Below are 13,982 nucleotides of genomic sequence, written 5' to 3'. Positions count from 1 at the left end.
CATTTATGTTCCCCTCTTACATCTGCCCCCAATTTTATGTTGCAACTGTGTGCCAATGTCTTCAGCAAGGGATGTTAAAAAGGGAATGTCAAAATACTTCAGCTTATTAAGATTTTGAGAAACCAACACAGCAGGACCTGGAGTTTAATTTTTTTTAAGAAAAAGGACTTACTTAATTTTTCCAGTATCTCTTCATCTGACATTTTTGGCTTTTTCTTTTGTTTCTCTGTGTTCCTGACCAGCATGTCGGGCGCCGTTGTGCTGTTTTCCAAGGGAGAAGAAATAGGAGAGGTGGCCACATCTCTGGTAGGAGGAGGAAGAGGGTCTATCACAGAGCGGGTGTATATCTAATTTTGTTGAGAAAAACATAGGAGTCAAATGAAGTTTTAAACACTTCTATTCATCTTGTTATTGTTCTTGTTGCAGTCAGGGATGCATTTCTATAGCTATTTTGTTAGCAACTCATGTCACTAGTCAAGGACTTTTCTCCCCAACAACTAGGCAGGTGATACTACAAAGGCATTCTGCCAGAAGGAATGGCTCCCACTGCCTCCCTGCTGCTCCCAAGAAGGGCTCAGCACCATGCCATGCAGCACAGGTGAAGAGTCACGGTCCAGACCCAACTGCAGAAGCAGGGGCTGAAAGAAGTATTTCTGCTCACAGATTTTGTGTGTTCAGGTCGTGGAGCTATCACAGGGGGTGGAGCTGCATCATCTTCATCATCTTCATCTTCAGACACTGAGGGCACTGCAGGGGTCTCAGAGACAGCCTTCACATTCTGCATGTGGTTACACAAAAAGCAAAAATACAAACAAAATCACCAACACTGCATTAAGCTCTTAACAGAGATTGCACTTAAGCAAGTGCAGAAAAATAATAATCAGAACAGGCTGTCAAGTTACAACTATCTGAAAAATTCAATGCCCACAGTTCCTGAACCTTTGTGGGGAATGGATGTGCAGCCCAGCACTGCCTGACACAAATCCTCTTCCCAAGGACCTGAGAGCCACTTGGGCTCTCTCGGTGCCTTCCCAACACCACACAGCAGACCCAGCAATTCTGCAGACAATTCTGAGTTTAGAAATATCTGTCCCTGTTTATATTTACTCTTTTGTTTTTCCACTTGCTTCATCAAACCCTGGCCATGCAGTATGGAGATTTCAGTCTTTAATTGCTATAATTTGCATCACAATCTTCATGTTTTCTCTAAAAGTTGGGAGGTTAAACTAACATCACCTTGTGACTGAAAACAAAGTAATGAGAGATTTTGGAAGCAGAATCTGGCAAAATCTCAAATCTCTTTTAAAATTACTTTCTAACATAAAATTTTGTGGAAAAAATAGGAACAATTAATTTTTTAAAGAAGTTTTATAGTAGTTGAAAAGTTATCTGAACTTTTTGCAATACCATGATTAGAAACAAAAGTCAGTTTTAACCTTATAAATGTTAAATTGGATTTGAAGTTCATGGCATCCTTTACACTATAAACATTTCAGAATATACTTGGTGAGGTTCTCAACTCAGTAGACCAGTTCTGTTCATGCATTATCACTTATCCTAAGAGTGGCAGGGGAAAAAGTGTTAAAATAAAGTTCTCAGAAAAAGGGGGAAAGCAATGCAGTATTTTACCGAGCTTAAAATACTTGAAGACACCATCATCTTGATCAATAATTGCCAAAGTACACTTGATGTAACACAAAAGCTTAGCTTGTTAAAAGCAAGAAGAAAAATACATATGTACTTGGAATTTCCTAATCATCCCCAAAACTGAAGGTTACCCAATGTGTCCCAAATCCATCAGGCTATGCCATCTCAGTAGACTGGTGACTATTGTTTTTTTTCAGGATTTACTTTAAAATCCAACGTCTTAGATATTCAAACTTCTGAGGATTGACATACAATGACATGTGATAATGAATAAGAGCAGAATCATTTTCTTTTCTTTTTGCAGAGAGTCCTAAATGATCAGATCTGAATGCGCTGCCTCCAGAAGGGAGCAGAACAAGCCAATTCCAGATAACGGCATGGCCGTGAAAAAACAAGAGATGAGGGAATTGTGGGTTTTTAGGAACCGTCTTAAACTGAAAGTTTTGCTTCTTCCATCTCATAGGCACATACAGAAACCTATAATGTCTTCTAACAAAGCAAATAGGAGTGGTGCCTGCCCTGGTAAGGTCTGAGTAAAGGTCAAGCAGAGAGGAGGAGAACCTTTTATTTCCTGTTCAGCTAGAGATTAGTCTGGTTAATCAACATTAGTTGTGGTCAATCAGAGCTTGCAATCAGTAAATATACTTTATTATATCACAGGTGTTTACAGAGACATACAAAAACTCACAGCAGAGTGGTTATCAAATTCTCGGTACAGAAACAGATCAAATTCTATGAAAACAGAATTATTTCTATTAATTAATTTCCATTCATGAATTCACTATTCACTAAAAAAACCACACTTCTGTCTACTTTATTCTCTACCAGTTGGAAAAAAGTGAAAGGAGCATGCCTGTTTTTTAAAACAAGTATCCACTGTACAAATATATATAGTTCAGATTTTAAAACACTAAGCAGACTATGAGTTTGCATGCAGTTAACTAGTTTTTACAAGTTTTTTAATCTCCAGATTCAAGACAGAATGTGAATATAAGGCTTACCAATGTGTTTGATGAATTGTAATCCTCTGCTGATTTATCTGAAAGAGACAGATGGTAATGCTGTTATAAATGAGTCATAAACACAGCAGCAGTGGGGAGAGGAGAAAGGGACATGCTCCCTTTGGAAAGGGCAGGAAAAAAGGCTGCTTTCAAACTTAGGCATTACCTCCAGCTGCCCAGAACAAGATGATCCTTGCCAGATACAGCAATAGAGGGTAAATAAATGCAGATAAATGCAAGGGTCCCAAATCCCTGCTGCCAGAGGGTGGAATTGCCCTGAGCAACACATAAATGAATCCTGCCCTCCATCCTTGTACACCAAATACTACCAACAGGTCAAGTCACCAGCAGAGGCACTGCAGCTAGCTCAGGACCTGCAACGTGTTCACTCTCAGCCACCTAAACTTCCTGGAATAGCAGAGACGACCACTCAAGTCAACTGGTGGGCTTCTCATTTGACAATCCAGGCACACATGGGGAAGATTTGTGCTTTTATCACTACTTGGAGCCTTCCTAATCAATATCACTTCTGATGACATGGTTCTATTACCTTAAAATAACCAAAATAGGGGTTACTATTTAGAAAGGGAAGCAGTTGCAGTTGAAAGGGAAAAGGAGTGGTGGTTGCAGATGTCCTTCAGAGGGCAGGCAATCCATACAAACAGGCACAAAACCTTGGCAGCTTTAATTTTTAGGAGGAATCCAGCCAGCAGTTATCAAGCAGCCAGGCACCTGAGGTGTATTCCTCAATCATGGCACATGAAAGTAGAGAGACTGTCACCCCAAGAATGCACGAAGAAACATCCACACCCACCCTGCAGACTGAAACTGGTGCAAAATTTAGCTGCCTGTTTACTCCAGGGATTTTCATGACTGGGAACCCAATACCAGCAGTCTGGGATCTGCTTTCCAGATGCTGGCTACAAGCATCAGAAAAAGTACGTGTTTTGGGAATTTAGCCAGTTGACTGACCTCCTCTTGTGCAGCTATGCTGGGCGTCAGGATTAACAGGCCAGCATTTTAAAAGAAGGGTACTTGAGCAGCCAGAGAATCTCATTCACATGTTCCTTGAAAATCCCACATGGAGAGCTGGACTAAGCAGCTACATGAGACCATCACCATGTACCTGTGAAACTCATGTACTTCTGGCTGTTGGAGATCTTCTTGGAGTTGTAAAACTCCAACACATCCAGCACTGCTTGGGGGTTCTTCTTCTGCTCTGACTTGGTGATGTTGGAAGTCTGCAGTAGACGTGCCCATTGCTCCGGCATTCCCTGGGGAGAGATGCACTTCCTTAGCTCACAGCTGGCCTAATGTGGTTCACAGAACACATGCCCATGCTACAGTTCTGCCCCAGGGTTACACAGAGTTGTGAGGGAAACAGGGAGAAAAAAGGAGAGTAGAGGAAAGAAAGAGGTGACCTTTCTAGCCACTGCCTGTGTTACAAGTCACACGTTCCTCACATGAACATGTAAAGGCCACTCTGCTCATGGGGGCTCTGGGTGAGTCCCAGGTCCTTTGCAGACCAAAACACAAAACTCAAATGCTGCAGAGTTCAAGAAGAGCCTCAAGAAAAAAAACACAACAAAACCTTTATTCACAGGTATATACATATTTATATATACCCAAGAAAGACTATAGAAGTAACATACACTGCATAGCCTCTAGCACAACCAACATGCAACAGTCATTTGGGTCTTCTTGTATCACTGGAGTTCTTTGGTAACAGCTGTTTGGTGCCCATTGTAAGCCAGAGACAGAAAATCAGAGATGTTAACTTCACATCTGAAGCTCACAAATTCATTACAGGGACATAACTTCAGCCAGAAAATAAATACTCCTGGAGTACAACCAGACTTGTGCCTTTCCATCACTAGCAAGAATAGTAATTTGTATGGACAAAGTGGAAAGGGACTAGGATTCTTTAACAATAAAGATATCCCTGTTTAAAAGGATGGCTGGATACACCACTCAGGTAATGCCTCACTGGTACATGTAGGGTAACCTGGGCAGGTCTAGAGGCTGCCATGCAAAACATAGCTGTATGTGTGAGTCAGAGCAGGGGAGCAAAGTCCCTGAAAAAGCAGCACATTACAGACAGGTAAAAACACCTTGCTCCCAAACAACTTTTGCTGCTATGAAATACTGTCTTATCAATAACAACAAAACTGTCTTTATAGTATTTTGCATGTCAATAAAAGAAATCCTCAGCACATAAGAGCATCTGACATTTAGCCTTAAGACAGCACATCCATGTCCTAGGTAGTTATACACAGCTGTGTCTCCCAAAGTGAAACTCTCAGAGCCCTACCTGGGGGACACAGACCATACTGTAGACCTATTTCAGGTCTAGAAGAGGAAGGAGGGGAAGAAAGGGGAATGGAGGAGAGATATACCATGTTTTGCTGACCACAACAGCGAAAAAAACAGGAAAGGAAAAGTTTGCTGGCAGCCTGGGGATGTGCCAAGTTTGACACATGAATTCAGCATGAATTAGTGCGTAACCTCTGCAGATGTGTTTCAAAGGAGATGGAACTAGATGATGGTAACAGCTTTCCAAATTACTATATAAAAGATTAATGGGTCCTGGCTCCTCCCAGCAATAAACTAAAACCACATAGTTCTCTTTTCCTCCAGATTCACTCACTGTGAATTCTCCCGTGACTGCATCAAACCCCACATGAATCGTGTGTTCAAAGTCTGAAGGGAGGGAGATCTCTGGCCGCTCTTTCTCCTTCTTCTTATTGGCTGGATAAGACAAAAAAACAACAATTAAAAAATCCCTAAATCCATCAGGAATTGAAATCTCCCCAACAGCTTGAATTCACCTACACAGTCTCACCCCACCACACCTTTTGCTAGTCATAGGATTCCGATCTGGAGCAGACAAACAGCAAGCTGAAAAACTGTTTCCTCGCTTAAGAGCAGCCACAGTGAGCAGACAACAAAAATAAAAGTCTTGTAACACAGGACAAGCATAAGAGAAGGAAACTGATATTTTGGGTATGTAGAGTGTCAACTAGCATGTCTAGACTCAACAGCATGAGAGCTATTTACCTAAAATATTCACTTGAACGTACACAGGTCAGAATCAAAGGCTCTGCAGTGGCAGTAAGTGGAAGCCAGGCAGTTTTGAACACATTTTTTATTTGTTATTTTAAGCAACTTCTTTTTAAGAAGTATTATGTGCTGTTAAATATACACGTGCCTCTCATATAAATCCAGGGACAAAATTAACTACAAATACTGCTTATAAATTGCTTCCTTCATCCCATTTCCTCAAAACAGAGTTCATGAAGAAAACAAAATATAGCACGTGTGCTTCTGCTACAAAATCTTATATGAGCAAAATCACTTGTATTTTCCACTCACAAAATGAACCAAATGTGGTTTTAATAACAAGATTTGAAGACAAGAGCAAGAGAGCAGAATCCTGAAGGTGAGGAGCAGAAATAAAAAAAAACAGGAAAGGAAATATATCAAAGCAGATGCACTCTGCAAATTTTAAACTGAGGTCTTGGAACAAGGCTATCATTATTCCTTGGATAAAGTTCATCCATATTCATGATGTATTTAGGACTCCACCTTTCTTTTAACTTCTATTGTATTCAAGAAATTGAGATGAGTTTAAGGAAGAACACATTCTACCCAGAATTGCTGCTGCTTGCAGTTATAAAATCAGCAGAGCCAGGAGAAGGTGACTAAACCACTTATGTTTCTCAGCTGCTACCTATTTTATCCAAAGCCTAACAGAATTTGTTTCATGACTGACATTCCCCAGTGCATTTTTGGCAACGTGAATGTCAAACCTCAGGTATTTCAGAAGCCTGTAAAGCTAACGCTCAATACAGCAATTCTTTAAGACACTAGTGTGGTTAGCGGCATAGGGTCAGGGCTTGCCCCAAAGGACTGAATTCCATTTCTTTCTGTGCCAGCTCTGGCACTGTTCTCTGTATCACTACAGAGTTACAGTTGCGCACAGTAATTTTGGAGAAAGGTAAGGATCAGATGCTCCATTTGGGACACAAAGATGGAACAGATTGGTTTTGATCCCTCTTTAAGACACAGGGGACAGGGGAAGCTGAATCACAGAAGAGCAACAGAGTTGCCAAGGGGAAAAGAGAAGAGAAAGGAGCCATGCTGGAGGAGCCATCACAGAGAAGGGAGCTAGGAGGAGACAGAAACATCTGCTGGTTAGCAGATGGTGAGCATCTGCAGCACAGAGGCCTGCTGCATGCACTAGCATGGATGGAAAGGAAAAGAGATGCAGGGAGTGCCATCAGAGGCACCATATTCCAGAGGTCTGCCTACAGGATCAGTCCATTCCTCCAAGGCAAAGATTAAAGTGCCATCTCAGCCTAGAAGCCCATGGCTCAGGTAAGGAAGAAGAGGGCATTTCCACCAGCAGCACTCTGCAGGATTGCTGCACGGGTGATAAACACCCACACGCAGTCCAGGGCGACTGACACAGAAGATTTGAACATATTCTTGAAAAAGCTTAAGGGCATTAAGTTGTTTTCCAGAAGTCTTGGGTTCATTTCTAGATGCAGACATGTCTGACAGACCTAAAAGCCTAAGCATATTAAACCATTAATAAAACAATTGTTTTTTATGGCAGATACTTATATCATAACAGGAGGTATAGTAAAAAGAACTAAAGAGATAGGCACTCCCAATCTTGCCAGTTGCTTAATCCTCCTTTAAAGTTGTTGCATTATCCTTGCAATGAGTTAAAAAGACTTGAAGAATCTTGATTTTAAAAAGAGAGAAAATAAAATTATATATCCATTTAAGAAGACCTACCTACCACCACCAAAGACTTTATTCCCATAAACCTTACCACCTTCTCATTCAAAACCTCTCATGTTTGATGCTGTTACAAGACCCACCCTTAAAGTTTCCTTATGATGCTCTAACAACTCGAGCTGCAATTAGGAAGCAGGATGTCTCACCATGAAGTGAACCCATCCTGAGGCACACTGAGATGAGTAACTCCACTGGTAATGCAGAGTAAAGTGCTCCCCATCACCATAGAAAGGGCTCCTGGTTGCTGGAAACTTTCCCCTTGTGAGTAAAGCCTTGCTTCTGTGCAAAGCTGTAGCTGGGCTCAGCAAAGCTCAGAGGAGCTAAATATGCCCCATCCAAGCCAGATTCATACCCTCAGCTAGGCACTGATGAGCCTCCTGAGCCCAAGAAACTTCAGATGTTCACAACTCCTGTTGAAAATAGCAAGTTACATGACATCTGCATCTGTTAGGACAGGATCCACACAGTATAAACCCAACAGGGTTTTTAAATACCAGTTTTGGGGTTTAGGCTGGAAAACAGGATATCAGGACTATAAATTACATCCTGAATTTTACAGGCAGAGCATAACACCTCCAGAGCAGGCTGGTGAGGGGTACAGCTCAACAGAAGTGTGCAAAGATACATGAGGCCCTGGATTTATGCCTCATGTGTCCTTTACACAATGCCTCTGATCGTGCACAGGGGTAGCAAAATGGAAGAGACACTTTCCAAAGTGCCTTCAGGTAAAACTGCTCTTCTTGACCCACCAACCCGTAAGAGATGCCTTCAAGATGTCCCACCTTGTTGGCCTCCCCTCTGATCTGGATCAGAAGCTCTCAGCAGGTCTGTCACGTTATCCATTCCATGTATTTGAGCTGTACTTTCGCATAAAGCATAACCCCTTTACCATCTTTCCCACACATCCTTCATACATTCCCTGCTCCAGTACTGCTCCCTGTTCAGAGTAAAGTGCTACCACTTCTCCAAAGGGATTGGCAGCATCAACTTCAGCAGCTCTCAAGGCTACAGCACAAAAGCCCATAAAAGGCAGCTTTGCTAGCAAAATTAACTGACAAGCACTTCAGATCTTCGCAGGCTCTTTGCAACCCCAGCAGAGGTTAAACACAACTCAATAGCTTCCCTGGATAAAGATCCAAAGGTCATGGATTTGCTCAAAATTGCTTTCCTCTAACTGAATGGAAACCTACTTCTCCTTTAGTTCAGCCAAACTAACACATAACACCAAAGGTACTTCAGGCACAAACCCAAGAGAGGTGTCTGAATACCGAAGAATTTCACTACTTTTAAGCAGCAGGAGGCACTGGGAATATAGCTGTCATCATGAGATTTGAAGTTTTCATAGGATGAAAACCAATTTGAAGTGAAGGTGACAGTGTTAAAGGTATTTTTTTTCTTGACAGGAATTAGAGGACAGAAGCAACCATTCTCATTCAGGCAGGTGTATTGCAACAGAAGGCTCTGCTGGGCTTGGCTAAACAAAAAACTCTGATGTCTTGAAGCATCTGCCATGTTGGCCAATCTTCAGTAAACTCAGGCATCATCAAATCAGTGGCGGTCTGTCTGGTGGTTTTACCCCAAACATTCACATTTGCAGCGCTCCTTCACAGTCCAGTTCAAAGTAGCATTTCAGGTTCTACTTACAAATTTTAGGTGATTTCTTTGGTCTCTGAAACAGTTGATCCTAGAGATTTAAAACTCCCACTCCCTTAAGTAAACTAACACAAAAATTCTACAGCTTTTTAAAATTCATATGCATAATAGCAACTTCTAACCATGATCCAGCAGACTTTTAATACTGAGTTTGTGGATTTCTGGATTGCAGATGATAATGATAATAAAAATGAATGTCACAATATTTTGTAGAAAATTATCCTATATCTTGCTTATTTAAATTAGTGAGACTATCACTTCAATTAGTCCTTTCACTAATAAAAATTAAGAGGCAAGACTCCCTCTTGAAGTTCAGGAAGTTGAAGATATGTACGTTTGACTTTAGTTACCCCAGTGCCCAGATATCATTGCAATACAGAAAAAAGCTGATGTTTCAGAAAGAGGAACTCCAAAAAATAGGTCAGATATAAAAAGAAACAGCACATATTAGAGGATGGAGATTTTTTTCTTTTCTTACACTACTTCAAAAGATTCATGAGAGAAAAGTTTTTTTTAAATATCCTGATCTTAAAAATTAGAATTTCATGTACAGTTCACAGCTCCTATCTCTTTTTCCATCTGTTACAGTCCCTTTAACAGGAAAAAAATCCTTCAGTTCACAAGAAATGTGCAATAATTTTCAGTAACAGATTATCCTTAAAAGCAAGTAGACAATGCCTGACCCAAACATCAGAACAGAGCAAGTGGCCATGATGTAAAATATGACACTTCTAGCAGGAGATTGCCTGTTACTCTACTATAACTCAAATTATTTCCTGTTTAAAACAACAAAACAAGCAAAAGACCTCTCTCTGCTCCCCATCAAAGGAATTGCCAATGCCATCTTTAAGTGGCCAGTTTGTAATCAGCACAAAAATTTACAATTTTCAAGACCATTACAGACAAGTCAAGCTGGGAAGCAGCAGAGCTAGTCTAAGAGCTAGTCCTAGTTTTCAGGAACACTGTTCTCATAATTTAAGTGAAAGGCAAAAAAAAAACCAAACAAACTACAAGAAAGTAGGCCTACAAGAGAGCTGGAGAGAGATTTTGACAAGGGCATGTAGTGACAGGACAAAGGGGAATGGCTTCAAAGTGACAGAGGACAGGTTTAGATTAGATATTAGGAAGAAATTCTTTACTGAGAGGGTGGTGAAGCACTGGCACAGGTTGCCCAGAGAAGCTGTGGATGTCCCATCTCTGGAAATGTTCAAGGACAGGTTGAATGGGGCTTTGAGCAACCTGGCTTAGCAGAAGGTAATCCCTGCCCATGGCAAGGAGGTTGGAACTAGATAATATTTAGGGTCCCTTCCACCCCATTCCATTCTAGAATTCTATGATTTTATGAAAATAAAGTGAGATGGATTAAATGTGATAGAATTAATCATTAGAAAACACAAATCTACAACCAGCACCTTATGTACCCCAAAACAACCAAGAGAGATGTGCAGGAAACAAACACACAACATTTTCTAAAACTTAAACCCTCACTAAGCATCAAGTCTCCTTGACTACTTCAAGCAGAGCAACATTCAGATGGAAGGTTTATTAGGAGAGATAAAATACTGTACTTTTATCTCCTGGTAAAATAGATCGGTAAAATCTATCCTTCCTCTTCTTTTCTTCTGGGTTGGGAGGCAAAGGTTTTGAGCCATGGTTTAAAGTCCCGGGATCTTTGCTTCCCGATCCAATCATGGTGCTGGTATTTCTCATTGGAGGAGCAGGTGGTTTGTCTTCTGTTTCAACCCCATTGTTAGACATCTTCAGCTGGGGAGGCCGTTACTGGGAACTGAAAAAAGAAAATATATTAGATGCCTTATTTATTTATTTCCTGTAAACTAAAATCACACTGTCCAATCACAAGCAGGTATTTGCAGACTAATCTCATGCAGAATCATAGAGTTGGTAAGGTTGAAAAAGACCTCCATGATCAGCGAGTCCAACCATTAATGCAGCACTGCCGTGTTCACCACTAAACCACAGCTCCAAGAGCCACATCCACATGCTTTTTGAACACTTCCAGGAATGGTGATATCAACACAAACTCACTGCCAGCACAACAAATTCTACTCAAGCTCCAAATTTTTTTTCTGTTAACAAGACTACATTCAAGCATTTGAAATTTAGATCACTGAGAAAAGCCTGTTTCAGGTTACAGCCAATTCCCAAGGAAACCATGGAGCAGAAGTGCAGGGTGGGAAGGCAGAGCAGTAAATACGAGGTAGCAAAGAGCAGGGATACCTGAGAGGAGACAAAAAGATGCTGAGTTCCTAAGACCTCTTAGATCCATAGCAGTTCCCCTAAAAACTATGTCAAAAGGGCTGCATCAGTCTCCAGCACAGCACGATACAGAGGGATTGAAGTTTACACTCAAAGACTTCTGACACAGCTGCTTGAGCTCCTTTGCTACAAAGCTGCTGAAGGGGTTCAGAGGCAGAGATGTCCCCACATCACCTCAGATGGAGTGCCGAGGCCCTCACTGGTCCCAAGCCAGCCCTGGCCTTCCCACAGTAACAGCACATTTCAGGAGCAACTCAAATTGCCAAAAAGTTTGACAGCATTTTGTTCTGTTGGGAGGGTCGAACAAAACTAGATCCCCAACACACACTTAAATCCGTAAGTAAATAATCCCTGCTGTGCAGATTTAAAGACGGAAGCTTGGGAAAAGCAATAGATTATTCTGCAACAACTAGCTTGTTCCACCCAAATGAGATCAGCATTACTCCGGACATAGTCTGGCTGGAGCAAGATCCTTCTGAAAACTGGAATTCATCTCCACTGTGTTCTCAAAATTAGGTTGGGAGTTAACTGCAGAAAGCAGGAACAGAAAGCAGGAACAGTTTCTGTATGGGTGAAAAAGCAGTTCAACAGCTTTAACAATTTCACAAGCAGTAAGGGAAGATATTTTACTCAGGGAGAATTAGGGGGTGGCAGAAAGTCAGAAGTAGTTTACTCTCTGCAAGTGGGAAGTCCAGTTACAAAGCCAAGGTCACTGCTGACTTCCAGGGAGCTGCTTTTCCATAGGATGGACTTAAAGGAACCACACTGAGTCACACTCCAAACAGACCTCACAAACACACCACAGCCCTGTGATCACACAGCACCCAGCCAGCCTTCAAAGTCCTCTTCGGTCAAGCTACTGATGCTCAGTGTAAGTGGCAAGATTTGGACTCAGGGCACGCTGCTCTCACTGCTGTGGGGAGCTAAGGAAGGAAATGCTGCCCCACAGAAGTCACTCAGCAGCAACGTGTCAGACTTTGCTGAAAGCAGAGTTCCCCTAACTGCTGCCTGCCAAGCCATGGCTGGTCTGCAGCTTCACCTCCTCCTCCACTTAGCTGATTCTCTGTTTCTTCACACTCACTCTTAAACAGGAGGGCTGGCAGTGTTGTACATCCTCTAAGGCTTGGGCAAGTCTTCACATACAGGGAACTTTGTAACAGGTTTGACCCCAGCCCTGTTTTCTTCCAATACAACTGTGCAATGGAATTTTAAATGACAGACTTGCTTTAGGGGCATTGATTTTAATGGTGGGACAGTTCTGGCATTTGGGAGCGGTGGTGGGAAATGAGCTGTGCATTTGTCTGGGCGTGTTTTAGCACGTGCCCTGTGCATCCCCCACCGCTCATGCTTCAGCTTCATGCCGTTCTCCAGTATAAAACTGAGCAGAACTAAGTGACAGCTGGAGTGCCAGCCATTAAGTGGTTGGTGCAAATGAATCCTCTCCCTGTCTAAGCAGTGGAAAAAAGTCTGAACTGAAACCCAACTAACAAATTTGGCAGCCACTGCTGCTCACGTATCTTGTGCACCATGAAGATACCGGGGCCTCACTGACAGGCTTTGCACATCACAGTGTCAGTGACTGTAACTGAGCTGGTACAATTAAACCATTTAAAATTACATAAGCAGCAGTGCCAACCAAAAGATGCATTTTTTGCATTGGTCTTATTTAGCTACGAATTGCTGGGAAGGTGCTGGGAACATGCTGCAAGCAGGGAAGCAGAAGGAAAATGAATGTTAGCAGTTCTGTGCCTGCCAAACAGCCCTCCCCAGGAGCAGCACCACATTTGCTGCTCTAACACCCTTGTTTACTCCCACAAGGGTTTGAATAAAGGTGCATCCAAAGATTCTCCCACCAGCCAGACTTCCTGGAGCTGTAGGCATGGCTGGGATAGAGAGTGACTCATTTCTGGGTCCCTCTCCCACTAAACAGAAAGGTGAGCAGATGAGAATTGGTGCTTGTTATTTGCTGTCAGAGGCACAAGACTAAGCAGGGGACAGAGTAAAGTTTACTTTGTGTTTACTTTACAAGGTTTGTGTTGAGGAATGGATGCAACCTGAGACTGAAATAGAGCAGTAGGTAGCTCCAGGTTGGAGAAAAATAAGTGAGGAAGAAAAAACCCACCAGATTACAGGCAGAGGATGGCCCAGTGCTGGGGGAAGGAAAAAGAACATAAGCAAAAAACCAAAAAGGGACACTAAGAAAAACCTCTGGATGGCAAGCATCCTATGTCTCAGTTCCAGCAGTGCAAAACCCTAGGCACATCTGCTCTCAGTTTCAATATAAGAGGGTTTTTCAAAACCCCTCAGTCAGATAGGATATCACTCAAGTGAATTATTGTTTTACTGCAGGGCTAGAAACACTGGCAGTACAAATTCTTGTTTATCTTCCATTATTCCCTGAATGAGCAGGTAACTGCTGAGAAGTTACAGTCTAACAAACAATATTGTTTCACACCTATTTGATAACTGCAACTTGTGTAAGCAAAGCCTACAGTACACCCTCTCATTTCCCCTCATCGATCAAGCTCCCAGACCTTTCTCTTCATCAAAGTCTTATGTTTGGAGTTACATGAGCGATTTAACCTGTTTGGAGATGGG

The 13,982-nt window shown here is 42.0% G+C and overlaps 1 protein-coding gene across 14 annotated transcripts in view; it reads right to left on the bottom strand.

Annotated features, from left to right (window-relative positions):
* Positions 1-13,982, bottom strand: part of PAK1 (p21 (RAC1) activated kinase 1) — a 73,026-nt gene that overhangs the window by 17,814 nt on the left and 41,230 nt on the right. For all 14 annotated transcript variants that reach the window (XM_071557064.1, XM_071557055.1, XM_071557114.1 and 11 more), the window contains 6 exons: positions 10,676-10,893; positions 5,296-5,396; positions 3,775-3,922; positions 2,649-2,686; positions 662-778; positions 173-347 (listed from right to left, as the gene is read on the bottom strand). In XM_071557064.1, coding sequence (XP_071413165.1) covers positions 173-347; positions 662-778; positions 2,649-2,686; positions 3,775-3,922; positions 5,296-5,396; positions 10,676-10,865 — 769 coding nt within the window. In that variant the 5' untranslated portion in view covers positions 10,866-10,893. The remainder of the gene's footprint in view (positions 1-172; positions 348-661; positions 779-2,648; positions 2,687-3,774; positions 3,923-5,295; positions 5,397-10,675; positions 10,894-13,982) is intronic.

Source organism: Pithys albifrons, chromosome 1, assembly GCF_047495875.1.
Source record: "Pithys albifrons albifrons isolate INPA30051 chromosome 1, PitAlb_v1, whole genome shotgun sequence".
NCBI lineage: Eukaryota > Metazoa > Chordata > Aves > Passeriformes > Thamnophilidae > Pithys > Pithys albifrons.
This window is presented reverse-complemented; position numbering and strand designations above follow the sequence as displayed.